The 27,018-nt window shown below is 53.9% G+C and overlaps 1 protein-coding gene across 1 annotated transcript; it reads right to left on the bottom strand.

The window, feature by feature from the left end:
• Positions 1 to 26,733, bottom strand: LOC138398694 (uncharacterized). The gene is made up of 7 exons (XM_069493148.1): positions 26,589 to 26,733; positions 24,214 to 24,329; positions 23,899 to 24,148; positions 23,658 to 23,807; positions 14,735 to 14,809; positions 3,165 to 3,229; positions 1 to 301 (listed from the first exon to the last, which is right to left on the bottom strand). Exons 1-6 carry the CDS (start codon positions 26,731 to 26,733, stop codon positions 3,177 to 3,179), a joined length of 789 nt encoding a protein of 262 aa, XP_069349249.1. The 3' UTR covers positions 1 to 301; positions 3,165 to 3,176.
• Positions 26,734 to 27,018: the final 285 nt, after the last annotated feature.

Here is a 27,018-nt window from a genome sequence, read left to right as displayed (position 1 = left end):
CAAGAAACACATTTATTGAGAGCACAACGGGGTGTGCCCAGCCCTGTGCTTTTGAACCACATCACAGCGCCCCTCACAACAGCCCTGTGAGGTAGGTGTCCGCGCCCATTTCGCAGATGCAGACAGCGAAGGCTCAGCAGCTCCCCCAAGTGTCAGGGTTCTTGAGGGGTGTCTGAGCTCCAGGCCAGCGAAGTCCATCAGTCAGAGGGGGGCTCTACTCAAGGGGAGGCCCCAGGTCCAGAGTCTTTGGGTCCAGCCTGTCCCGCGGGAACACGTGCAGGTATCCCCGTGGCTGCGGAGGCTGAGAGAGACACAGTTGCAGATGAAGGCCACCTGCTCCTGGGCCCGCTGGCTGACAAGAGTTCACATGCAGACAGGTAGGCCCGAGAGGGAGGGGGCAAAGTCCTCTTTGCTTAGGAGACCTGGACAACACGGGAAGAAGCCCTGGCTCTGGTCAGCCCTGGAGGGCAAGGGGAGGGCCACCCCGGCTCCTGCCACCTACCTGGTGCCCCTGGACCGCTGGTGCCCCACACCTTGCCCCCAACTCCCCCACCTGCAGAGACTTCCAGAATTATATCTAGGCCTGACACCCTCCTGCAGCTGGCAACCCCTGGTTTTTCTCACCTCACTGACCCAGAATCTAGAACCCCTGGCCTTTCTAAACACCATGCCTAGCTGTTCTGCCCAACTCATTATGAATATTAAACTTTGGTGTTTTTCTTAAAAATCAGCCTCATCCTCCTCTGGGGGGTTCTAAACATTCCCCCTGACCCTCCCACTTCTGCCTCAATCCACTACCCTCAGGACCTGTAGAATCCCTGTGTTTAAAAGCAAGCCCTTCCCTCATCCCTGCCTCCCTAGAGCGGGCCGTGTGCCCACCCCCCAACACCCTCCACTCTGGCCATGAGTCCTCAGACCTGCACAGACAGGGCGCACACAAGAGCCACCAGGACGGCAGCGGGAGGACGCCTGCATGCCGGGTAACATGGCATTTATTTTCACATAAACAATCTCATTGAATCCCCTGATAACCATGCCAGGTAGGTGTGACAATTTCCAGGTTACAGGTGAGCAAACTCGCCCAGTCCACACAATCAGTGAGGGGCTGGGGAGGACTCAAACCCAGACCTTGATTTCCAGGAGTGCAGAGACATTCCAGAGCTCTCGGCCACCCCACCTCCAGAACCCACATGGGCCAGACCTCTGGGCCGCACCCCTGGCCTTGTGCCCATGCACAAGGGGGGCAGGGGCAGATAAAAGGAATCAAGGTCTGGGTCTGATACCCCCAACCCCGTTCCGCTGGAAGCCCAAGGCTGAACCCAAACTAGGCATGTGCCTCACAGGTCAATGCTGATTGTCACCAGTGGTGGGCACAAAGGCCTTTCAGGCAGAACAACCTCCCTTGCCCCAGCACAGAGGCTTCTGAGCCCTGAGCCCAGCCTCAGGGAGGGTCTGGGCATGGCCAGGACATCCCTCCATCTGGAAATTGCCAAATGCCAAATTATCAAAATCACCTGGGCTGCAACATCAATGAGGACATTTTAGCCCAGGTGAAGTCTTATTCTTGGTATACCTATCTCCAAAATTTGTGTTTCCACCAGGAGGGACCCTCCAGAGGCTGCCGTTTCCCCAGGGCTGCGGCCTCGGCACAGGCAGAGACCCCTAAGAGCTTCCTCTGCAGAGGCTGCCAAGAAAGCACACCTTTCCTCCTGAAGGTGCACACATGTGCGCCAGCCAAATAGAGCATTCAGCTCTTCACACCCATTGAAGCCTGCCCTCCTCAGTCAGTGAGCATCTATTAGGCACCTACTAGTGTAGGAAGCAGGACTGTAAAAGGTCAGAGCAGCAGAGGCCTCAAAGTGGGGGCTTCAAATGCAAGTCGGCCGATACCTCCTGGAGCCCCTGCTTTCTCACCCACCAGCCCTGCCCACCTCAAGGGGACACCAGGCACCTGAGAGAGTCCCCCATCCCCTGGGTCATACACAGGCTTTGCCACCTGGGAGCAGACACCTAAACACAGACTCAACATCCCCTGGGAGGAGGTCCCCACACACCTGTCCCTACTGCGGGGACCCTCGGGAGCACCAAGGTAAGGCCCCCCCCTCTGCTCCCAACAAGTTCTCAAGGACAGGGGATGGATGTGGTGCAGACACCAAAGGCTACACTGCAGGGGCCCCCTCAGCAGAGGGGAGGGGAGGCTAGGGGAGGCCAGTGCTCCCGGCGGCAGGGCTGGTGGCCAAGCAGCACCGTCAAAGCTCGGGCTGCAGCGAGGAGAGGCCATAAGGGGGGCCAAGGGCCTGACCACTGAGGCCGTGAAAGCGGAGACAAAAAGAGGGACATGGAGGCTTCTGTGGGGCAGGGGTGGGGGAGCAAAAGGCATACCCAACTCAAATGCCCCCCAGCTGGAATTCGGGGATGTGAAAGCGGAATACTGCTTCCCCACTTTCAAGAGGCTGGAAGAGGAACTCAGTGGCCTGGAGAAGAGAGCCCTGATGGGAAATGCCAGGATGTCCCCTGGGACTCCTGCCAGCCAAGCATCTTCTCTAATGCTGCCTGGTCCCCACGTCTAACTAGGAGCCCTGGAGGGGCGTGACCCCCTACTCACCCCTGTACACACAGACCACTACCCTGCTGCCCATCAGAGCCCTGCTGGGGGGCTACTAAGTCCTGCTCTGACACCCAGCTGTCCCTGGTCCTCGAGGTGCTCATCTATAATATGGGTCCACACCCTGGTTGGAGCAGGCAAACATGTGCATGAGCCCCAAGCTTGAAGCCAGGCCGGTGGAGGATGCTGAATGCTAATTTCGTTACCTTCCAGCCAGCGAAAGAAAGGCAGGGGCGTGAGGCAGTTAGGAGCACAGGCCTTTCTGCAAAAGGGTGGAAAGAGTTTAGCACCCCAAAGACACTCCCCAGAAGCCCCTGCTTGTCCTGTCTGGATCACTCCCCGCTGCTCCGCTCAGACAAACTAAAGCAGGGCGCATGCAAGTATTTGAAGAAGCCCCCCCAGACAGACAGACCGACCCCTCATGGCACTGACAGGTACGGCAAACCCAAAGCAGTGGCCCGCCAGCGAGAAGCAGCTGCCCGTGAAGGAATGCAGGAGGCAAGAGGGAAACCTCCAAAGAAGGAAAATGCCATCACTCATCAATCACACAAATATTTACCCTGGGCCCACATCACTGAATGCTCGCAGACGGATCCGCCTGTGTCTTCCGCATCCCATTGACTGCTGGAAATACAATCGGCGTAAGGTCAATGCTGACTCTTTATTCACTCAGGACTAATAAAGGCATCACTGGCGCTTTCGACAACCCCCACCATATGCCCACACCCAGCGAAAGCCAGCGTTGCACTGCGTTATTACCGCGTACCCAGCCCTGGGCCCTCACAACATCCCTGTGAGGTAGGCTTTCCGGTGACCCAGGGCTTAGAGAAAAGGAGACCGAGGGTCAGAGAGGCCAAGGGACTTGCCCAACACTGTGCAGTTAGTTAAGTGGCCCCTGGCTCTGCCAGATTCCAAAGCCTGGGCTCTTTCTAACACAAAACACACAGTCTCATGGGGCAGCTAAAGTTCAATCGCAGGACACCTGAAACAAGAATCCTGATTTTCAAACAACACGTGGCATACAAAGGTCCATAAGATACAGTATGACAAGTGTTAACAGGTTAATTAAGAGCAAAATACAATCTCTTAGTAAAGGTTATAAACATCTGCCGCTTGCAACTGGTTACAATGTCATTAGCTGTCCATCCATTCAACAAAAATGACAAGTGAGTCCCTACTGCTTGCCGGGCACTGTGTTAGGCACCCAGACTGGCCTTTGGGCCCAAATGTTGTCAGTGGGGGGAGGGGACATGGGAAGGGAACAATGCAGTGTTTTTGAAGGGGGTGCCTAATATTTTGGGGGGAAGGACACCACCAGGAGGGGCCTTTTGAATCGGGATGGACGTGGGTGCCGCCCACAGCCAGGCTCAGAGGTAGGCACTGCCGCAGGGTCTCCACCTTTCACAGAGTGGGCGAGAAGGCATGCCCCCAGGGGTCCAGGGGCCTTGCACGAAGAGTCCCCCAAACCCTAGCATGAAAGTTCCTGCCAAATTACTCCTATTTAATCTTAAACTGTCACACGGATTGAGCATTCCACCCCACCATACACCCCTCCATGTTGAGAAGACAATCAATTTCCCACTAAGCTGCCCGCATGAGGACTCTCCTGGCGCAGCCCCGGGGACACACACACCACCCTTTCAGAGTCACAGCTGGAAATCACAGTTACATCGGTCCTCACAACAGCCCTGCGAGGTGGGTGCCACAGCCCTCCCCAGAAGACAGACTCACACGCTCTCACAGTAAGTTTAAACCACACAAGTTTGTCCAGCTCCAGGGTCCTGGTTTTGACTGCTACACTTCCTCTCCAATGCAATGAATAAAATTCAGAATTCTAGGTCGAGCCCCCAAGACCTGTGCCTCATCCCACTCAGGCAGCAGGGAGCTCGAGGAAGTTCTCTCCTGGCCAGACCTGCAGGACTGCTGGGGGCTGGGCCCAGAGCTTGCAAAGCACCGTGTGCCCTGAACGCCCAGGTCTGCCGATGGATTGTTCTGTAGGGACCCCTGCGTGGGACATGATTCTTATCACCCCCGTGAGCAATCATCTCCCCCAATTTTCTCTAAATAGAGCTGGGCATTAACTAATCTTGAAAGGGACGGGAATGGCTCCAAAATCACCTCCAGGAAAGGTCGGAGTGTTCTAATGACTTGAAAGCCTGCTCACAGCCAGAAGCAGCCGCTCATCTCAGACCCCCCAGCTCTCGTTTTGGTCTTTTGAGGGTATGGGCTCTGATTTGTCAGCACCCTGGGAACACAGTTTGCTGATTACTAATCAACCGAGTTTCATAAGGAACAAAGTTGGAGGGGAAATCACACTTGCCACAGAACTCAGATCTGGAAGTTGGAGCCGAGTCAAGGACCTCGCCGATTACCGACACAAAAACATGGCCCCTTCACCAGCATGTTCATCGTTTCCCTCAAAAGGCAATGTTCAAATGAGTCCTTGGGAGCCAGCTCTAGTATAGCACTAGCTAATTTTTAAAAATGTGTGTTGACTGTGAAGGAATGAAGGAATGAAGGAATGAATGGATGAGTTACAACCACTGCCGTCCCGGGGAGGAAGCTGAAAGGCTGGAGGCAAAGCTCATGGCAGGGACCATGCACCGGGGGTGCGGTGGGGGTGGGGGAGGTCTGGGGAGGAGTCTCCGCTCCTGGGGACAGGGGGCAGCCCCGGCCACTCCCGGCCCCGCCCCTGGGCCACAGTTGCGTGTGTGATGCATGGGAAAGCACCGTGGGGGAGAAGCCATGGGGTGACGGTCGCAGATGAGATCCAGCTGGGACATGCTCAGAGCAGTGACCCCGAGGAGGCAGCTACGAAGAAGGGTGTTCAATTCACTACCGCAGCCCATGGCGCTCACAGCCCGCCCCAAGGGGAAAAGGTTTGCTTCCAGGAGAGGTAAAGGCCAAAAGCACCAGGTCAAGAAATGTAGGCCGGATGCATGGATGGATGGATGCACCAAGGTCATGTTGAAAATCGCCGTCGGACTCCCAAGCTTCAGTGCCGAGATAAACACGGGGCTCTGACACAGGCAAACAGTGCACAGTGCTATAGTAGAGGGGCCAGGTTAAGGGGCAGCTCTCCGCCCAGAGAGGACGGGGTTCTGGGGAGCAGGGGCGAGCCCACCTTGGGTAACGTGCCCTCCCCAAACGGCTGTGACTGACCTTGGAGCCCAGCTAGCTTTGGGGTAGGGCTGAGGGGAGGCCCAAGAAGAGCATGGGGCTTGTTCTGCTCCTCAGTTCATGGAATTGAAGTGCCCCAGCTGAAGAAACTCCCATCGGTCCTGATCCAAAATGTCCCATTCGTTGGTTAAACCCCAAAGACCACCACTGAGGCAGTATGTGCAGGCCAGGGCTCGGGGACATCTGCTGACACATCACAAGACACTGGGAACCCAATTCCCTTAAGAGGTGGGAGGATGGAGGTCCCGGAGTCTGGATTCCTTGAGGAAGAACAGGGTGGGCGACTGAGCCAGCGAGGCCCCCGACTAACTAGGCAAGGTGCTGGGCACAGTGTCTGGGCCTTGGGGTCAAGGATATAGTCTCGTCCCACAAGGGCTATGGAGTTTATAAATAGTACGTGCACAAGCACGCCCAGGAGGTGCAACCTCAAATGTCCCCTCTCTGCCACAAGGAAGGTGTCCTTGTCCTCGTCACCCATTCCCCAGGGTAAGCAAATCCAAACAGGCCTAAGAGGCCATCTACGCCAACCCCACACCATCATTTGAATTTCCTTAAAACTACCCTCCCTGCTACCCAGCCACTGTCTGATTCCTTGAATGCCCCCAGTGACAGAAGGACTCACTACGTCTCAAGGACGCCTTTGACCAGCCACTTCAGAAAGCCATGACCCATGGACTTGGACAAACAGTTCACAGAAGATAAGGTACAATTTGTTAACAAATATAGGTGGGAGTGTTCAACCTTCATTAGTAATCAGAGCAGTGTGAGTTAAAATGGTGCAAAAGCGCTTTTTAACAGAGATAAACTACCAATACCTTAATTAAATGCTAATACATTGCTAAACATCGTAAAGTGCTGTAAGCCTTCTGAAACTAATTAATATCCATACAGAAATCCCTGCCTTTCATTCTAAAAGCTCAACCATAGAAAATTCATTCGTTCACTCACCCATCCATTTACCTATCCTCCCACCCTCTCATCCATCAGCCAGGCGCCCACCCCCCTGCCCACTCACACCCTCCTCTCTTCCTTCCACTCACCCAAGAGACATTTATTTAGAGTCTGGGCACCAAGATACAAAGAGCAGTCTGGCGAGCTCACTGCCCTTACGGGCTCACAGTCTAGCAGAGGAAACCGATAGGCCGTGAAGCGATGATAATCTCTGGGTGTAAGAAAGTAATTCATGAGAATGAAGGAAAGTGGATTTGCTAAGCCGTTAGTTGTGGCATAATTTATAATATTAAAAAAAGATGATTTATGCATAACAACAGCAGGGTGGTTTTGCAAATGATGCCAGACTCGCTCAGTGGGACACGATGCGGCCAGCGAGGTTATGAAGATGAAGGAACAAAGAAAAATGTTGATGACAGACTATTAAATGGAAAAGGCGGGAGGCAAAAAAAGTGTATGTGGTGAAAAATGGCAATTAGGTTTAAAAGGGGGATGCTCATTTAAAAATAGATGCCTGTATAAAAAAAAAAAAATAAAATAAAAAAGAGATGCCCATAGACAAGAATTTGAAAGGGAGAGAAAAAGATGGTTGGCGCATCAGCGCAGCAAGCTGTGGATGCATTTCCCCTGCTCTAGGTCACGTGCTACCCACGTCGTTTACATTAGGAACACAAGGGGCCCATTTACATCCGGAACACAACTGTGGCCTTCACCCTCCATCCTCAGGAAGGGTGGCCCAGAGGCCAAGCTTCCCAAGGAGGAAGTTGGGAGTCGCAGGGGAGGCCAGGAGAGTTGTAGCTTCTGGTGCCCCAGGGAGAAGGATTTGTACGTGGGTGCACACGAACATCGAAATCAAGAGGCGAGATTTGTTCTTGTTTTAAAAAGTTGAAAGTAAGAAATGCGCACTTAAAGATGGGCCCTGAGGAGACAGGAGCGCTGGAACCCCACTTGACCCCATGGGTTAGGCACAGACAGAGCCAGGTGCGGGGCACATGCAGAGAATCTCAGAGTCCCAAAACTAAAGACCCTCAGATTCCAGATGCAGAATTCTCGAGAGTCCAAGACTCTAAGAGCCCTGATCTGTCCCTCCCAGCCTCGGCATTCCCACCCAAACCCACCTGTCCTCCAGGGTATCACGGGGTCTTCCGGGAGCTTCTCCTCTTGCCCAGTTCAACCCAGTGTGACCCTTCGGGACAGCCCCTCCGATGCTGGGAGAAGGCTGTCCTAGAGATTTGCTTGTGTCCCAGCCAACGTTACCTGTCCCTTCCTATCTCCTCCCAGTGCATGCTTGTGGCCCCCTCCTGCTCACTGTCTACACCCCATACTTGCCGTCTTCCTGAGCCTCAGCTGACTCTTTAAACAACTGTACGTGGTTCTTCCAAAAGATCCTCCTGTTCTCTTTCTGCCCTGAGCCCCCCACCCCCACCCAACGGCATCCAGCAGGACACTGGGCTTGTGTTAGCAGATGTCCCCAGGGACAACAAGTGCACCCCCAGACCTCAGGCCAGGCAAGGCAGAGCTGAGAACCCCTAGATTCTGAAAGAGGAGAGGAGACCTCTGCGCCCCCAGCGCCACATCAGGCCCACGTGGCCGTGCTCACGTGGCCCAGACATGTGGTGCTAGAGGCCCGGAAGGTGGCTCCTGACACACAAATTCTGCGTCGTCCTCCATCTTCTAAAGGCCGTTGCCGCGCTCCAGTGCCTGCGCTAGAAGCATGGGAGTCACCCTCGTCTTCCTCCCTCCCCCCCTCCCCCCCCTCCCCCCGCATGCTGTCTGCAAACCCTGCAGCTCTGATGCCCGCGCCCTGCCCGGCTTTGACGCCCTCAGCTCTGACCTCCGGCCTCTGGCCCCCACCTGCAGCGGCCCACCCGCCCTGCGCCCACAGGCCCTGCTCCCAGCCCTGGTCTGCACGTGCTCCCAGCCAAGCATCCCGGGTCCAGCCAAGCTGTGCTCCTCCTGCTTCGGGCACTTGTTAAGAATCCAATTTGTTTTTAAACGTCCCAAATGGGAATTGAGAAATCAAGGGGGACTTTGGTCCTTGTTTTCACAGACAAACATAGGCACACAACACGTAACTGCACGAATTTTGTCCACTAGGAGAGAGAAGCCTCCCCAGGACCGGGGAGTCCCTGGGGAGGAATGTGGGCACGGACAACTCTCCGGGTCTCCCCACGCCTCCCCGAGGGCCAGTCGCGGGGAGAAGACAAGTCCACACACAGCGCCGCCGCCGTCGCCGCCGCCGCCACCGCCGCCGCGGTACAGAGCACAGCGCAGGACAGTTGAGAAGACAGAGGCCTTGAACAGGGATCTGGGGATGGCGCGTCAAGGGGACCAGGGTCCCGGGACCACTTCTGCAGCCCGGGCTGAGCTGCACCTGCTCCAGGACTCCGCCTGGCGAGGCAGGCACCTGCCATGGGAGACCAGGTGGGGCTGCCCGGGCGGACTGCAGAGAGTGACGAGGACAAGGTCTCTGGTGGCTTGCCCAGGGCTCCCGGGTCCCTGGGCTCCTGGGTCATCCTTGTCAGGAGCTTCTGGCCCCCTTCTCACTTTCCCCTGCACCAGGCCCTGGCAGTGACGGGCGCCTGCCACACCCAAGGTCCTGCTCCCTGACCCTCTGCTGCCCCCTGGCGGGCGAGGCCTCCCCCCGCACGGAGCCCACAGGTGACCCATGCCCAGGGGGACCAAGTGACCCCGGGCTCAGCACCACTTGTCCATGTAACCCTCTGCAGGGCCCCGGGCCCGAGCCCTGCCCACTTATCTGGGGCTATAGATAGGGCACTGCCAACAGGGGTGAGCATGTACCCCCAAGATCTACCCAAGTAGGGAGCTGACGCCACTCCAAGTTTACAGGTGGGGAAACTGAGGATGAGGGAGGTGAAGTGAAATGGCCCACATAGCCAAGATATGGCAATGGCACTCCAAGGCCAGGGTCTTCCTGAGCCTTCTCCTCCCTGGCAGGAAAAGTGCGTGGAACAAGCACACGACATGCCAACAGCCACCCTTCTCTGGGAACCACCTCATCCCACTGGCTAGAGCACAAAACTAGCAGGAGAAACCTGGAGAGAAGGTTTCTTCCTCCCTTCCTCCCTTCTTTTCCTACCTTCTTGCCATCCTCTCATCCATTCATTCATTCTTTCCGATTTGATGCCTCTGTTTCCAGACTTGAGTAGCATAGCTTTAAATTAATCGTAACCCTCGGTTCATGAAGGTTCACAGTCCTGTTTGTTTACTCATGTGTTACTTGTATTCCTTATTCCTTTCTTACTTCTTCCCCAATTTCATCTTTCTCTCTTTTTCTCACTCTCCCTTATTCTCTCATTCTTATAACCTCGGGCACCAGAACTGGTGAACCAGGGCCCGTGGGCGACACGCCCTCCCAGGAAGCACCACGTATCATTCATTCTCTCACTCGCTCACTCATCGGTCCTTCCTTTCTTGCTTATTGGGGGTATTTTTTTTTTTTATTAGTCTCCTGTGAACATAATTGTATTAGCCGAAACCCCACACGCGAAACAAATATCACTGGCACATGTATTTATTTGCGTCTGCAATCTTTCTTCCTTGCATTTAGTCGCCTTTTACATTTAAGTATTTATTCTTTTATTTATGAACCTCAATTGCCTATATTTTATTACAGTGGGGGAAGATGCCGCCTTGTTTTGGGACCGGGTATGTTCCTCTATTTTTCATTTATTCTTTGAAAGGTGTAATGTATTTACCTATTTAAGGAGTATGTATGGGAACTAATTATAATCTTTGTTCAGACAGCTCTCTTAACTACCCATTTATCACTTTGGTTGTTTGTTTATTATCTTTCCTTTTTCCTTTTCCACTTCTTTTTTCATTTTCTCCATCTCCCCTCCCCCTAGGAACCTGGGTCTGGATTATCTCATCAATCTTCAGGATTAATGACAACCTCATTACTAATCCTAACAGATCCTGCTCTTACAGACACGCCCATGCGTGGGTTCCTTTTTTTGTTGTTTTTTTCCCCCTTTCTCTTTCATTTAGTTTCATTTTGACTTTCTTATCTGTTCCTTTGACTCTCTGACACTTCCTTTCCTGCATCTTTTCATTCTTAAGGACCTCAGGTGCCCAGAGTGAGATGAGTGACAGTCCCCGGGGCGAGGCTGCTCCAGCCGTTTCCATCTCTGATTCAGTCGTTCATGTGTCCATTCATTCTTTCTGTCACTCTTTTATTTCAATATTTATTCTTTTATTTATGGACCTCAGGTGCACAGAATTGGATTAACCGTAATCTGTGGTTCCCGGAGCCTTCTCGACATCGGCCCATGTGGGGCTCTCCTTTGTTCCTTAATTCCTCGGGCTGGTGATTTGGTTCAGGATTTATTTAACTATCTGAGGAGCCCAGTTTTGAATTAGTCATAATTCTTGCTGTCTTTTCTCATTTTTTTTCTTTTGTCCTCCCATGGCCCCCTTTCTCACATATTTGTGTATTTATTTATTCATTCCATGCTTTTATTGCTTATGGATATCTTGTCTTTATTTTCTATATTCCCTTTTTCTTGCTTTCTTTTTTTTGCATTCTTTTATTCTGGCGGACCTCGAGTGCAGAAGTGAGTTAATTAAAACCATCATTTCTCACTCATTCAGTCATCCACCCCTCTACTCTTTCCTTCTTTTAGGTGTTTGTGCTTTTATTGATGAACCTCAAATTTCACTAGCTATTTATTTAATGAGTAATATTTATTCATTACATTTAGATACTAATCTAGGAAGTGCCTTTTCTTTTCCATGTCTATTTTATTTTCTTTTCCTACATCTTTCCTTCTCTCATTCTCTCGATTTTCCCAGCTACTTTTCTTGCATTCCTACAGAATGCACGCATCTATTCTTTCATTCAGTCTTTTACTTGTGGCATTTTTTAAGTTATTATTGATAAATTTCAGGGCCACAGATTTGAATTAATGTGGATGACCTGTGCTTAACCAGCCCCCTTTCATAGACGTCATTGTTAAACCGAATTACTTATTATCTTTTTCACTTCTTTTTTTCCCAATTTTCATTTTTTTCCCATCTTATTGTTTCTCTTTATCACTCACTCCCCCTTTCTTTCTTTCTTTCTTTCTTTCTCTTGGAGAATAGCACCCAGGATCAATGACCCCAACCCTCTCTACAACACCCTCCTCATCAGTCAATGCAAATCTTTTTCTCATTCATGCATCCATTCAGTCTTTCTTTCTATTTAAATACTTATTTCTGCACTTTCTAGACGGCAGGTGCACCTAATTGGATACATGATAATCTGTCGTTAATGGGCCCTCCCCTCCTGGGCCCCACTGAAGTCCTCCCTGATGCATTCATGCTTTGAACCGTTCCGTGGCTGGGTGGGTGGGTGGGTGCTTGTCCATCTCAGAAGCACAGACGTTAATTAAGTAGCGTGCTCGGTTCACACACCCTTTCATTCTTACTCCTAGCGTGGCTCTCTTGTATCTGGATTTATCTATTCATCTCTTAATGCGTTACCTTTCTTCTCTTTCAGCTAGTTTTTAACATTTCTTTCCATTTTCATTGTCTCTCTCTTTCACTCCCTTATTCTTTCTTTCTTGCATTCGTCCCCTCTTTGGAGGAGCTCAGTCACCACAGACGAATAAAGCCACCTGCAAGCCCCCATCCTTGGCCCACGCAGCTCCGTGTCCCCTTCATTCACCAATTCCTTCCCGCATTCATTCACGCCATCCTTCCTTCCTGCTGCTTCTCTTTTTGTTAGGTATTTATTCCTCTGTTAGTGGAATCAGGCGCTCAGATTGTGACACCCTCCTTATCTGATGAGTCCTAGCCTAACTCTCTGTCGTGCACCTACCCATTTATCCACACAGTTGTTGCTTCCGTGCTCAGGGGGGACTCACCACACCGGGTGCCCTCACCGGGAGTCCTGGGGTCCACAGCCCCTCCCTTTACCTCACCCCTTCTTTGTTTCTGTAGGCACTCACTGACTTGGTCATTTAGACACTTACTATTTTATTGATAAAACTGCGGTTGCTTAGAAGCAGAGTAACCATAACCCTTGATCCATGATGATCTTTTATTACCACCTTTAGCATTTACCTTCTTTTATATATTTATTGAATATTAATGTATTTCTATACTTAACATTTGTTACCTTTCTTCCTTATTTCTTGATTTTTACCGATATTTTATTTTATTCTCTCTTTCTCGCATCCTTTCCTCTAACAGACCTCAGTTCCCAGGACTGGATGACTCGAAACCCCTCAAGCCACCCTGTCCCCTGGCTCTGGGTTCCACATTTCCACTGTTCACTCACTCATTCGTCCGTTCATCCGTTACTTTGGGGTTTTTTGCTTTCTTTTATTTTGGCATTTATTATTTATTTATGTGGAGCCTTCGGGTGATAACTTCTGGTTAAAGTACATGTTCATCTTTGGCCCCCTGGGTCCTCTTTGTTTCTTTGCTGTTCTTTGAACTCTTTCTCCACTGTGTATTTATTTTTCTATGCCAGGAGCATATGTTATTTGTATCAATCCTAATACTTGTCTTGTAACCACCTGACACAGTCCTCCTTAGGTAGTTACTCGTCCTCTAATTTTTAAATTATCTTCCTTCCTTTTTATTTGTCATTTTGCTTTCTCACCTTTCCTTTCTCCTTTTTGATCATTCAGACCCCCTCAAAATCTATGCATCATTATGCATTTTTCCACTTCTCATCCATTCATTCTTTCTTTCATTTGGGTCTTATTTTTTTATTGACAAGTGTCAGGGGCGTCTATTTGAATTACACAGATTCCCTGGCCCACGATGACCTGGCATTGGTTTGTGTGTGTGGCCCTATGTGCTTACTGATTCAATAGTTTACAGATGTGGATTTGTACATTGATTGCCTGGGCGTCAAAGCCAGTGGACCACAGTCTTGTTCCGTGCAGGCGCCCCCCCTGGCTTGCCTACTTCTTGACCTGTTCATGTGTTTATCCATTCCTTCGTGCTTCATTCATTCACTCATCCGATCATTTGCTACATAATGTAATAGAGACCAGTGAAATGACCTCCCAATAACAAAAAAACAGAACATTCACGATATCTTAGACCTTCCTCTTCCTCCCACTGAGTTAACCGCCAAGGTATAGACAACCCACAGTCCAGAGACACATACAAATGGCAGATGCAGAAGAGAGACAAAGGAAGTGTTAGTTTACTACCAGATCCTCCCCGGCTCACGTCCTAGACACACTGCGGGCAGGTCTGAGACTAGGGCCCCCACTCCCCAAGCCCCCTTGGCAGGGCAGACGCTTTGAGCTCTGCCCCTGTGGACCCTGGTGAATGGCCATCCCCATGAGAAACCTGTTTCAAGACCCCAGAATACACAGAAACACACACATGGTACATAGTCTCCCGGTGGGAAGCGACGGACATTGAGTTCATTTTTAAATAGGTGGCTTTGTCTGTTGCAGTATAAAAATATTTTGGCCTTTCAAGGCAAACACAAAAGAAACACCCCATTACCATCCCTGAGTGTCTCAGTCCCAAACAATAAAGAACTTGAAGAGGTTTAGCCGGAAACTTTGAAGACAGAAAATCTGCCCATTATGTTTTCCAGACATTTCGAGGGGGTGAGTGAAGGTCATTGGAGCTCCAAGCCCATTTGAGAGGCCAGTCCCTCAGCCCGCGCTCTCCCAGTCACAGGGCACTTGCATCCCAGTCTGCCCTGCGGCACAAGAGCCAAAGGGAGACTCAATAATGAAAGGGCCATTCATTTGGAGGAGTGAAAAAGAAGAAATTCTGTTGGGGTCCAACACTCGAAGCCTCCTATAGAATTCTTTTGCCACAGAGACAACACCACAAGGAGGCTGGGGGCTCCTGTCTTAGAACAGGAGCCTCCATGTCTGCCCTCGGCTTGGCTCATGGTGCAGCCCCCTCCCCATGCGCAGACCATGGGCTGGTGCCCGCCAGTCCCTGCCACGAGGCTCGGCTGGCGATGCCCTGGGTTGCAGCCCCCCCACTCCTTACACTCCGGAGACTTACGGTTTAGAGCAGGAGGGTGCTGGGGTCCCATGGCTGAGGTCCTTTCCCACGCAGGATTCCAGGTGATGGCTTCGGCTGGAAGGAGAAAGCACGACGTCACTGAATGGAACCTCAGCCAGCCCAGGGAGGAGGAGGAGGAGGAAGAGGAGGGTAGATGAGAGCAAAGCTCCCTGGGGGGCAGGAGTGGCCTGAAGCTGGGACCCCCCCCACACAACATCCAGCAAGTGTGGAATTGGTGAAACCAAGCACTTCTCAACCCACCCACCACCAGCGTGAGCGGAGGGGCGGGCGTGGCGACGAGACATGGCTCCTGACCCACAGCCCTTGGCTCAGGGCTGCCTGTGGGACGAGGTGCTGCTTTGTGGAACCCAAAGTTTAGGGCCACTGCACAGATGAGAACTGGGCTGACGTGTAAAGGGTGGTGGCTGCACCCTGGCTGGGGTCGGTGGGGCTGCTGGCCCTGCAGGAGACCAGGGCAGTGGGGTGCCCCTGGGGCAGGCTACGGGCCACGCGGAGGCCCATCAGGCTGCTAATGTGCAGCATTTCCTAAAACCATGGCGCACACGTCGAGGGATGCAAGAGAATTTCACGGGGGCTGGACATCCTGGCCTTGGCAATCAGGAACGCATTTTAATAGGGACCAGGCAACGTCACGACGGGCACATCGCGTCTTTGGCGTCAAGCATTTGCCTTGAATTTCAAGTTAAAGAAAAACTGAGCTCAGCAACAGTGGACACGTGTCATTACACATTTTTCAAGACCCACAGGACGTATGTCACAAGGAGTGAGCCCTCATGACGTAAACTACAGACTCTAGTTCACAATAACGTCTCAGTATCAGCCCAACGATTGTCACAAATGTGCCACTCAGAGGCGAGATGTTAACGAGAGAGCAACTGGGGGGGGGAATAGGAATTCTCTGTGCTCCCCCCCGCCAATTTTTCTGTAAACTGAAAACAGCTCAGAAAAATAGTCACTAAAAAAATGTTTTTAATGAGTAGATTTTTAAAATGTGTTAAGAGAGTGCAGTAAAGGTAGGTAGGTGCAGAAGGGTGGCTGCCATGGCTGAGTCCCACCAGCACCGCAAGCTGCGCAAGGGGCCCCAGGCCCGGGGCCGGAAGAGGAGTGGCCCAGAGTCCATCTGAGACCCCTCTCTGAGGACTGTTTTCCTGGTGGGGCACAGGTGGAGGCAGGAGGCCCGGGGAGACCCGTGGGACACCCCCGAAGCCCCCTGGGAGACAAAGGCAATGAGAGGAATGTGGGTTGTGATAGGTCAGAGGCACAGACCACCTGTCCAGGCTGCCTGCTGTCCAGCCCTCCAGGGACCCCAAGGAAGGAAGACGCTCGCTCCCACTCCCCCTGCCATCTAGGACACCCCCCCACCCCCGCCTCTCTGCCTCTCCAGTCTCTAGCTGGGGCACCCAAGACCGGGCATGGGCACAGGGCACACCTCTTGCTTTCAAACCCACCTAAAAACTCCTTCCCTGGGCTTTTGCTTCCCAAATGCTGTTTTGCCATAATTGGTTGATTTGATAACCAAGAAATAAGTGTAAATGAAGCAGTAATGAGCTGGAGGGTGACTGAGGGGCAGACTTTGGTTGCCCAAAGGCCCCAGGACCACCCACTGTATGCTGACCACCACTCGAGACCCTTTCCTGTCCCCCATCCCCACCCCCAGAGCCTGAGAGTGACTGTGGAGCCCCCTCCTCATCGCCGTGGTCCTGGGTGACAAGGAGGCTGCAGACCAGGAACACACAGCAAGACCAAAGGCACTGCCATTTCCCACAGGAATAAGCTCGGGTGCTTTGGTTTGTTGTTTTTCTTTTGTTCTTTTTTGTGTTTTTAATAGGAGCGGGGAAATCAGAAGCAACACAGGGCATCTGGGTTTTTTCCTGCTTCTGCTCCAGGGACCCCATGAACCCTCAGAGTCCTTGACTGTCCTTAATTAACTCTGCTTGCAGACCCCAGGCTGCTGTGCTAAGACACAGCCCTGGCAAATCGTGCTTTGGTTTAAAAGCTGCGTGTACCAGCCCTGGCTTTGCCGTGATGTATTAATAATGCGGCACTGGGCTGGAATCTTAACAAATGTCAGAAAAGCTGCAGAGATGAGTCACTGTCTGGAACCAAAGGAAAACACGAGGCCTCCTTATAGAGTCCAGAGGAACAATTGCCACGAGCATTTGATCCCAGACCTCATAAGTGGGTGCACTGAGCTCATGACCCACGTAGAAAGCATTGGTGAACACACCGAAAACACCCTCCACGGCTTGATAGGATTAGAAAATTCTAGCTCTGCATCCTGAGATTTAAAAAATTACTCTTTTCTGGAGGCAAACAGGACCTAATTGAGCTGGCATGTCTTTGGTACAAGTGGCTTGTGGATGTTTCGAACAGAGGAAGACATAAAAGGATAATTTTTGTTAAAAACTAGATTTCAAGAAATAGAGCCGCAGTTACACAAATAATCAGCCTTGCCTCAGATCTCATACTTCCTACCTGTTGAGTGAATACCACCCTCTTACAACTTCCCCGACAAATGCGAGCTCTTGGCAGAGCTAATTTCCTGTCCCTTTGTGAGGCCGGGCCCTAGACATCATGGGCCCATTTATGAAAATGGGAGAGGTAATTGGGACATCTTTTGAAATCCTGTTCCCTCTCGTGCAGGCCCCCGTCGGCCATCTGACTCCCCTTGGTCAGGTTACAGGGGATGTTTACATGCGCCTCTCCCTGGAATTGCACCTCTTTTGCTGCAGGAGTGGGCAATTAGAGAGAATTAAGGCCTATTTGGCGCATGTTCACCATTAATGGGGAGAGTGGCCTAGGCAGCCTTGGGAAGGGCCGTCTGCCGGGCTAATTGAAGCTGGCAATCTCCCGATTCCTCATTTCAGCTCGCAGGTATTGTAGCAACCAAGGTCACAAAACAAAAGCCCCAGCCCACCATGGCAATAACCGGGCGCAGGCCCGACCGAGGGCTTTGTGAGCTATTTATCATGGCACCCCGAAGCACAAAGAGATGGCACAAGATGTTTGCAAAGCCGGGTCTGAGACCGACAGCCAGCACAGGCGGCGGCTGATCACTTTTCCAGAAGTTGCCATCCTGACAGCTTTTTCAGGAAGTTCTCAGCTGCGTGCGCCAGGGTACAGTGGAGGTGTGGCTGAGGGTCTCGTGACCAAAAGGCACATGGTGAGCCAAAGGGGCCGGGACACACCCTCCTGGGATGACAGCCACGGGTCCAGTCTCATTACACACGAGTAGCTCTACAGCCTACAAGGTTTTCCAGACCTGGCGCGTGGCCCACCTGCTTTGCATAGCGCTCCTTCAAACACAGCCCTGCAGCCTGGCACGTGGGGCAGCCCTCACGGCTTCCCTCGAGCCACACTGAGGACTGGTGACCCCAACCCTGCTGACCGCGGCCCCACTGAGCGCACCAGGTGAGCAGGAGCGGGCGAGGGGCGGCACGCTTCCCCTGGGGCCTGCAGCAGCTCACCGCGTGACCCGGGCGGGGCTCTGGGTCTCTGCAGTCTCTGGTTTCCTCATCTCTAAGCAGAGGGGACAGTGGGCCAGTGGTCTCCAAGGTCCCAAACCACTCTGAAGTAACCCAGCAAGCTAGCAAACAATCTACAGATGACCACCGAGGAGGCCCGAAGAAACCCAGAGGCTGGCAGAGCTCAGAGGCACTCAGACGGCCATTTTGTGGATGGGGAAACTGAGGTCCAGGAGTCTGGAGACAGGGCCAAGATCACACCCATAGTCAGGGCTGAGTGTGGGTTGTCACCAGGTCTCTAGAAGGCCGCTCCAGGGCTGCTGGTGGACCTGTGCCCAGAGCAACCATTTAGAACCCTGTCCTCTGACTACCTGACAAGCTCCAGGTGACAGAGGGTGAACTGGACACTGGGGTGGAACAGGGGCCTTGCCTTTCCAGCGCTGCATCCCAGCCTGCTTCGGACTTACAGAATGTGTAGAACTGACGGGCTACTGCCTCGTTTTACAAATGGGGAAACTGAGGCCCAGAAGCCAGCAATAACGAAGACACCAGCCAAGACTGAGACCTGGGACTCCTTCCTCTCATGGCATGGACTTCACCCCAGCTCCTCCAGAGGACCTGACCCTCAGGCAGTTTGGGGCAGTGGTGGTGCCAACGGCTTCCCTCCAACACACAGGGCCCCTCCCTCGGGGCTGCCCACGACCCTGGGGACCATGCTGACTCCCTCCTTTCATCCTCCCTGGCTGCAAACACCAGCCCCGCGGCCCCAATTTCTCAACCTGGAGGAGATGACTGTGTGCCCACCTGCAGGACAGCCCAGAGTGAGGCCTGGAGGGGCAGAGGGGATGGCCCAGCCACTGTCCCAGATGGCCAGCACAGGCGTGCGGTCACTCTTTGGCCCCCTAGCTGTCCTCTCTCCTCCACTTTCCGTCCTGGAGCGCTGTCTCCTCGGCCCCATTCTGTCTCTCAGCCCGCATTTCGGGCATGAGGCCCAGGTTGATCAAATTTTTGTTTAAGGCACAGCCACTCTGCTGCCTCTTTCCTAAGACACTTTCCAAAAACCGAGCCCTAGAACCTGAGAGCGTGACACCTCCAGGGTCACGCGAGCGGGACGGCTGGCCAAGGGCGTCATTGTGCGGCCTCCACACGGGCCCGGCGCTCCCCACACACAAGGGCAAGGGGCCCGCCGCAGCCCCGGCAGGGAACACACACACACTCCGTTTCAGGGGAAGGTAATTGAGGTTTTTCTTCTTTTCATCTGAAGAAAAGGCACCTTCCATTGAAAGAGTGCATTCACAGAACCTGGGAAAACCCATCTGCACTCGCCCTCCCAATTATCCCCAGGTGGCTGTTCCCCACGGGGGCTCCCCACATTCCTTTCTGCCTGCGCCTTTGTTTCCATCTGAAATGGCCCTGGGAGCTCCCAGGCTAAGAGTCTCCTCCTTAAGCCCCTGCCAAAGGCCCCATTCACTGCGCAAAGAGAAGGCCAGCAAGAGGTGGTGCGGCCCTCCTCTCTCCCAGGCTAGGGGAGTTAAGAACTCTCCATCTGAATTTTTTTTTAAGCCAAAGAAATTGGAGAGCAATTAAGAAAGTCATGACTACCCTCCACCACCATCCTCTTCCCTAATTAATTGCTCTCTCACACACATGCCCTGCACGTTGGGAGACCCACCCCTGCCTCGGTTACACAGCCCTGCTCTGCAGGGCCCCCCACGACCCCCAGGGACCTGGTGGGGAAGGGAGCTAGGAAGACAAACAGAGATATGTCTGGAGACCTCACAACATTAGTTCTGAGACCCTAGTCAGAGTGACCCCCACTGTCCAGAGGGAGGGCTGCGGCCCGGGGCCCTGACCTCAGGACCTGACACAAATCCAAGGGCACTAGAACTTCTGGGGTCTAGGGGCGTCCCAAAGATGGGCCCCTCGGGTGCCAAGAAGCTCGCCTTGGCACAGATAAATAGTCTCTCCATGAGGCCAGAGCCAGCCCAACTCGGGACTCCCCTCCTGGCGCTGTCCTGCCCTGTCCTGTCCTGGAGCAGTGCCTGCAGGGTGCCCGGGAGGGTCGTCATCAGGGGCAGGTCTCCATGCTCCCCTCGGGTGCCCAAGGTCTCCCTCTACTCCCACCTTTCCTGGCTCAGAAGCACTGACCCATGCCACGCCAGGGGGGCACGACCATGCCATGCCAGGGGGGCACGACCATGCCACACCAGGGGGGCATGACCATGCCATGCCAGGGGGACAAGCCTGCCCTGCAGCACCCCTTCCCGCAGTCTCCCCACAGAGCCCACCGGCAGCCAAGGCTGGGGACTGCCCCATTTGGACCAGGCACCACAGGGAGACCCCTTCCTACCCTATACCTGTCCCTCTCCTTTTCAAACTGGAAACCCCACTCTTGAGATGGCCTCATTTGGAAAGGTACAACTCTTTTCCAGAATTTTCCATCTGCTCAAATCCAGAATGGGAGACCAGGCTAGATGTCCTTATTCCTCCTTCAGGAGCAGGGACAGGGCTGGGAGCAGCGGAGGGGAGGGGGATGAGTTCTTGGGACGTATTCACAACTTGTTAAATTCCAGTCTCCTAAAAAGAAAATGCTCCCAGCGACCCAGAGCTTTCCCAGTGCAGGCGACAATGCTGGTTTCTGCATTGTCCACTGCCCTTTAACCCACTGGGACCTTAACTTGTCTCCCTCTACACCCCTTCTGTGTAAAGCTCCCTTCCTCTTTTCAAGGAAAAATTCATTAGCAAGCTCATTAAAGACGGGTAGATTTTTTTTTTCATTCTTTCTGGAAGTCAGATTGCTCATAAAAAACACATTTAAGTTACTTCATGTAAATGAATGAATAAGAAACACATGCATCCTGTTGCCCTTAAGTCTTGCCAGGTTTTTGGAGAAACGTACTTGGAAATACATTTGGGGGTTGAATCACAACTCAGGAGGCAGGAGGTCAGGGGCCCCAGAGCTGCAACGAGGAACTTGCAGGTGGGAGAACGCAGGGGTGAGCGAGGGGCCACTACACTCTCGGTCCCCTCTCCCACCCACCCACATGGGAGAGGAGAGGCTTTCAGACAAGCCCACCCGCCCTTCCCTGACATCCGTGGCCACCTGGAAGCGTCCAGCTAGAGGCAGCCCCTGGAGAACTGCTTAGCACAATGACAAATGGCCAGAGACCCCTTCCCTGCCACTGGGGTGACGGGGTCCTCTGTGCCCCGCTGCCTGGCTGGTCAGGGCCTCATTTCCACCCCTTATCACTCAGGGATTGGCCAATCCATCAAAAAAGAATTTTTCTGACTGAAAATGGTAATGCCTTTCAACACTTAATAACGGCCTTTCTGCAATCCCTGAGATGATCATCTGCGAGGCTAATGTATCTTGTTATGTTTCAAGTTCTTTAATGGAGAGCTTGTTATGTTTTTATCTACTTTCTACCTAATGACACACAAAACCCCAAATACATGAGCGCTCTTGCCCAGTGGTGAGCGTGGCTGCCTTCCATGTTTGCCTGAGACTGAGCGCTTGCGAGCGAGCACCTGACAATCCCATTCCAGACTCCGGAGACAGTGGGGGGCTGCCAAGTCGTGGTGTTGTCGGGGGTGGCCGGGCAGAGTGGCTTCCTGGACTCCCCCTGTTGGTCTTTGCCTTCACCTTGAGCCCCTGGGCTCAGCCCACCTTGTGAGAGCCCCACACGTCCCCAAGGAAGGAGTCTAGCAGTCGAGGGCGTCTGGCGCAGAGCAGCTACTCAGACTCTTTCCCGTAAGCTCCGATCTGATCCCCCCTGGGGGTCCAGCATCCTGCCTTGTACAAAGCCCCTCCCAGGCCTCTCCTGCACGTCACTGTGTTTGCAGGTGGCTCAGCAAATGCTAGCATGGAGTAAATGTCACAGCACAGAGCCTTCCTGGGCCCCTCCCTGGAGCTAGCCCTGGGCACACACTCCCCACCTCTCTCCAGGCTGTGGGGCTCTCCAGAGAGCAAGAATAAGCAGACAAAGGCAACAGCCCCCAGTGTGGATCCCTCTGCCCCTCTGCCTGCACTGACAGCTTTTGTTTAAAAATAATATCCCCATCCCATTTCAATTTCAGGGGAGAAAGGCAGGGCTGCAGAAGAGCTGCCTCCAAATCCTCTGTTTGATTAAAAAGCATTATGGAGGCTGCGTTGGAAACCAGAGACTCCCAGGGGAGGGCAGGGGTCCGGCCCTGGCGTGGAGCTCTGTTCGCCAACTTTCCTCTCCCAGAGACCCCGTGTGTGGGTGTCGAGGGGGCAATGTTGGCATCGGGGCCAAGGACAGTGCTGGGGCCCCCTCGAGGCTCCCCAAATGGCTGGGGGGATTGAATCAGCTTCCCCCACCTCTCTGGCCTTTCCCATCTCCCACCTGCACCCCTGGGCAGTTTAACTCGTCCACCCTAATGGCTACCCCAGAGCGTCAGATATGAGGGACACGAGTGCCCGGCCCCATGGGGCCACTGGCTCTGAAAACACCCCATTGCCCCTGCGTGAGCCATGGGCTCAGCCCCCGGGACCCCAGAAAGGAAGGTGTCCACAGCTGAACCCCCTCTCTTCCTGCCCTCCCAGCTGTCACCCCTGGGGCCAGGCAGAACCAGAGGGCCCCTGCCTTCCGCACCACCTGGCCTGGCCAACGTGCGAGTTACATTGCTGCTCGGAACATCCTGGGGCACCCAGCTGGACCCTCGGATCCTCAATGCAAAGCCTGGTCTCAGGCACCCCAGAGGAGCCCCACCCCTGAGCGCTGGACGGCTCCGTGAGTGCATCTTGAATAAGTAAACCACAAATAACCCACAAATAAACAAATGAGTCCTCGAGTGAATCGTGTGGCTCCAATCCTCCGCTTTCTTGTCTACCATTACTGATTTTATTTAAACAAACAAAAACATTCCCATCTCATTGCAATTTCAGGGGTGAGGAAAAGAGGCCAAGAGAAGAACTCACTCAAAAACCGCTATTTGATTAAAGGACATTATCAAAGCCGCATGTGTGAGAAACCGCTATTCTCACAGGGAGCGACGTTGCCATGGCTGGTGGGGCGCAGTGTTTTCCTAGCTGTGGAGCAGACGAGCACTCCCATTTCCTCACCCCTGGACGGGCGGCGGGCAAGTGCACCCCGGGTGCCTTTCTTTAGTGTGTTCGGCAAAGCTTTCCTGAGGGCCTACTCTGTGCCTGGCCCGAGCTGTTCCAGGGGACTCCCCACTTACCGTCGTGGGCCCGTGGCACGCGGCCAGCCAGATGGACCCCACACGCTGGCTCAGTGTGGCAAAGGTCTCCGCGTCAGGCAGCTTCCAGGCCCCCAGACCCCCAGGTTGATGTAGAAAAGCAGTCACCTTGGTAGGCTGCCCCCTCCCAAATTAAGTGTGTTTATACTCTTGAACAGAGAGATGTGAGCTGGCCCTAATGAAATCATGGTGTCCCAAGAAAGCAAGAAACTCACCCCAAACCAGGAAGGAGCGAGAAGCACAGCAGGAAGAAGGGCTGGGTCCAGGGTGGGGGTCCTCACGGAGGGGCTCTTCTGCCACTTCCAACCGCAGGTCTTCAGCCAACCTGGCCGGATCATGGCCCACGAGCGGATGACGAAGCCAGCCTTGGGGAGGGCCAGAGAGTTAGAATCACGGCAAGGCAAGCACCGTGGAAAAGTCACAAACACCCAAAAAGGACACGGCCCACGGTCTCACCTGCAGTTCGCTTTTTGATGGAGTGGGTGGCTCGTGTGGAATGTGCAGTGACAGGAGAAGGTGCAAGAAGAGGAGCAACAGGCCCAGGTGGCAGCCCCAAACCCAACACCGAGGAGGCAGCAAGGCACCTGGCCAGTGAGAGCCCAGGACTCTCAGGGACATGGTGGCAGTACGGGCAGGCTGGGAACAACACCCACCTGGGCACAATGGCATGGGGACCCTGGGCAAGGGGGGCAGGATGTTCGTCTGGCTACAGCCCGTGGGAGGAGGATTTGAGGACAGTTGGAGGGAGAGACACCGGCTTGTCCCACGGACCTGGGGAACCTGTCGGAAACTGGGCACTGAGCGGAGTGGCGGCTGGGGCCGGGGGGGCCTCGGACCCGGTGGCAGGGCAAAAGGCAGCAGGCAGGCCAGGAAACCACAGGTGTGAGCTGCACAAGAAAGACGCACCTGCTAGGCAGAGGGTTGGACAGGTGACCCCAGAGGGTCAGGAGCCCAGGGCTCCAGGCAGAGAAGGGGGGTGGGGCAGGCCAGGACTGCAGAGAGGAAGCAAGCAGAGTCCAAGTGGGTACCTGGCCCAGCCACCAGGCAGAGCGGAGCAGAGAGGCAGCCGGGCAGAGGGAAAACCTGCACATGCTCTCTGGAGGTTCCCAGCCACGGTCTTTGCATGGGACACAGACCCCAGCCAGGGACCAAAGGGCAAGGGAGCCGCATTTAGCCCCAGGGGGAGGAAGGAATTACAGGAGGGAAAGGTCTGAGTCACAGACCCCACCTCAAGAGGGAGACCCGAGTGACCAAAGCCCGGGACACACACCACTGCTGTTCCCGTGCACCCACCTCAGTCCTGAGAGCTTCAGGACCGGGGTCCAGGACGGCTCAGCTACGGGAATGGGGTGGGGGGCGCCGAGGGGAGGAGGGGCTGGCTCCGACCAGAGGCAGAGCCCTGAGGACCCTAGTTCCTCTAGGGCTTGAATAAAAGGTCCTAGAGGGAGGCCCGCCCTTTGCACCCTCTGGCCTATCCCCTGCTCTGGCACCTGGGACAACCCTGAGGCTGCCCCTGGCTGAAGCAACCCCCCGGCCCGCCCTCCTGGGGAAGCAGAGGCCATCAAGGGGCAGGCTAGCGTGGCAGGTGCCCAGGCCGAGCCAGGGCGGTGGAGACGCTCAGTGAGGATCAACTGTTGGATGACGGGATGGACCCGCGGGTGGATGCAGGGACGCAACCGCAAGGCCACGCACAGATGTGGCTGGGGGAGGCTGCCCACGCCCTTCTTGGGTGAAACGAAACCACCCTCCACCCCCTAACCTCGATCTCCCACGATGCCCACCTGGCTGCTCAGGAGTGGCAGTCGAGTCCCTGCAATCCGCTCACCTGTCCAAACATACATCCCACATACTCTTACTGAGCCCCACTCTGTGCCAGGCTGGCACTGGGACATCCAGAGGAGGGGCGGGGCTGGCCTAGGGAACCCCAAGAGGGCCCAACGGGGAAGTGGGGGGAAGAAGGGAGAGACAGAGGAAGAAGAGGAGAGGGAACAGAGGGGGCGCAGGGAGGGCCCGGTAAGTGCAGAAAGAACAGTAACTCTTGGAAGAATTGGGTGGTGGGGCCATTTCCTTGCCACACTCCTCCCTCATCTGGTTATGCTGCGTGTCCTGTTCTCTCCTGCACCTCCAGGGTCTACCTGAAGGATGTTTAAGAGACCAGCGGGCTCTGAGGGTCAGCGGGCAAACTAAGGAAGCAGCCAGGACCCTGGATGGAAAAGCAGAGGTGGGGGCAGGGGGCCTGTGCACAGGGACTGCGAGCTATGTCCCTCACCCCTACGCTCGAGCGAGCACTGGGCTCCAAGCCCTTTGCTGGTGTCCTTAGAAAAGCTTAAGAAACCCAAGAAAGTGTGGAGTGGGGGCGCTGGGAGCCTCTGCTGGGGTTCCTGGAGCCTTGGGCACAAAACCCCGAAGACCCTGGAAGATCCTGGCTGACTAAGGTCATTCACACCCTCCTCAGGTTCCCAAATGTCCACAGGGGCTACAAGAATATTAATCGTGGCTTTGGGGCCTCCATTTAAATTATTGATAAGTATTTGAGGATGAGGAGGGTCCCGTGCATCACTCTTTACTAATGAAAAGAAGTCTTTTCATGCCCTAGTCCCAACACCCTCCGAGACAGGGTGGGACATGTCTGTCCTTGGCAGTCTCACCTCCACACAAAGGGGCAGAGGTCGCCCCAGTCAGCCGACTGGACAACCTCCGCACTCTTTATGGAGAGGCTGAGGTAGAGTCAGTTTTCCTAACTCAGAAAGAACATCCAATTCTGATCGTGATGCCAGAGAACCTTTAGCCAGCAGATTCATCAGGGAGGGAGGCCCCTGAAGGTTTTAACTAATAACATTTTCTTGTTCCAAATACCTCCCTTGTCCCCTAGTTTTTTTTCCGTCTGGCTAAAGGTCTGGCTAGAGCCTAAAGTTTAATTGGAGTGATCTAATCATGATTGATCTGCCTCGGGGTGAGACGGCCAGAGCTTGGACAAAATAAGGGCAAATTTCAGACTAGGACACACCTGCTCTAAAGACATTACCAGGCTCTAGGGAGTTCAAGGATCAGGGAAAAAACACAAAGGGATCAGCATTCAGGCAGGGTGCAGGGCACGTGGGTGAGGCAGATATTAAGGGGCCAAGTGAGTAACTACAAGTCCTGACGCCGGATGTAAGTTTTAATCTCCGTCTTGGCTGATGGATCCTGACAAGTCACTGCCCCCTGAGTCCCGATCTCATCAGTCTGCTGGAGCCGCATATGGACCCCAAACCGTGCCCTTTCGTGGGGGGGCCGCTGGGGTGCCAACATCTACCCACTTCTCGACCTGGGTGGGACACTCCTCTCCTCGGAGATCCCCACAGTGCTCACACCACGGCTCTACACCTATAACCTGTTCGTGTGAGTACACTGTGGGTGGTCTCAGCGGGCTCTGAAACAGGGCAGCTGGGAGGGCGAGCTGGGAACTGGTCACTAGTGGACCCCCCGGCCCTCGGCCCTTGGAGAGAGACAATGAATGCCCTGGCCGGTTGCATCTGCGTGGAGGGTCGAACAAAGAAACTTCCTACAATGCAACCCTCGCCACCGCCCTGCGTC

Source organism: Eulemur rufifrons, chromosome 2 (assembly GCF_041146395.1).
Source record: "Eulemur rufifrons isolate Redbay chromosome 2, OSU_ERuf_1, whole genome shotgun sequence".
Lineage (NCBI taxonomy): Eukaryota > Metazoa > Chordata > Mammalia > Primates > Lemuridae > Eulemur > Eulemur rufifrons.
Note: the sequence above shows the minus strand (reverse complement) of the source record. Positions and strands in the feature narration are given on the sequence as shown.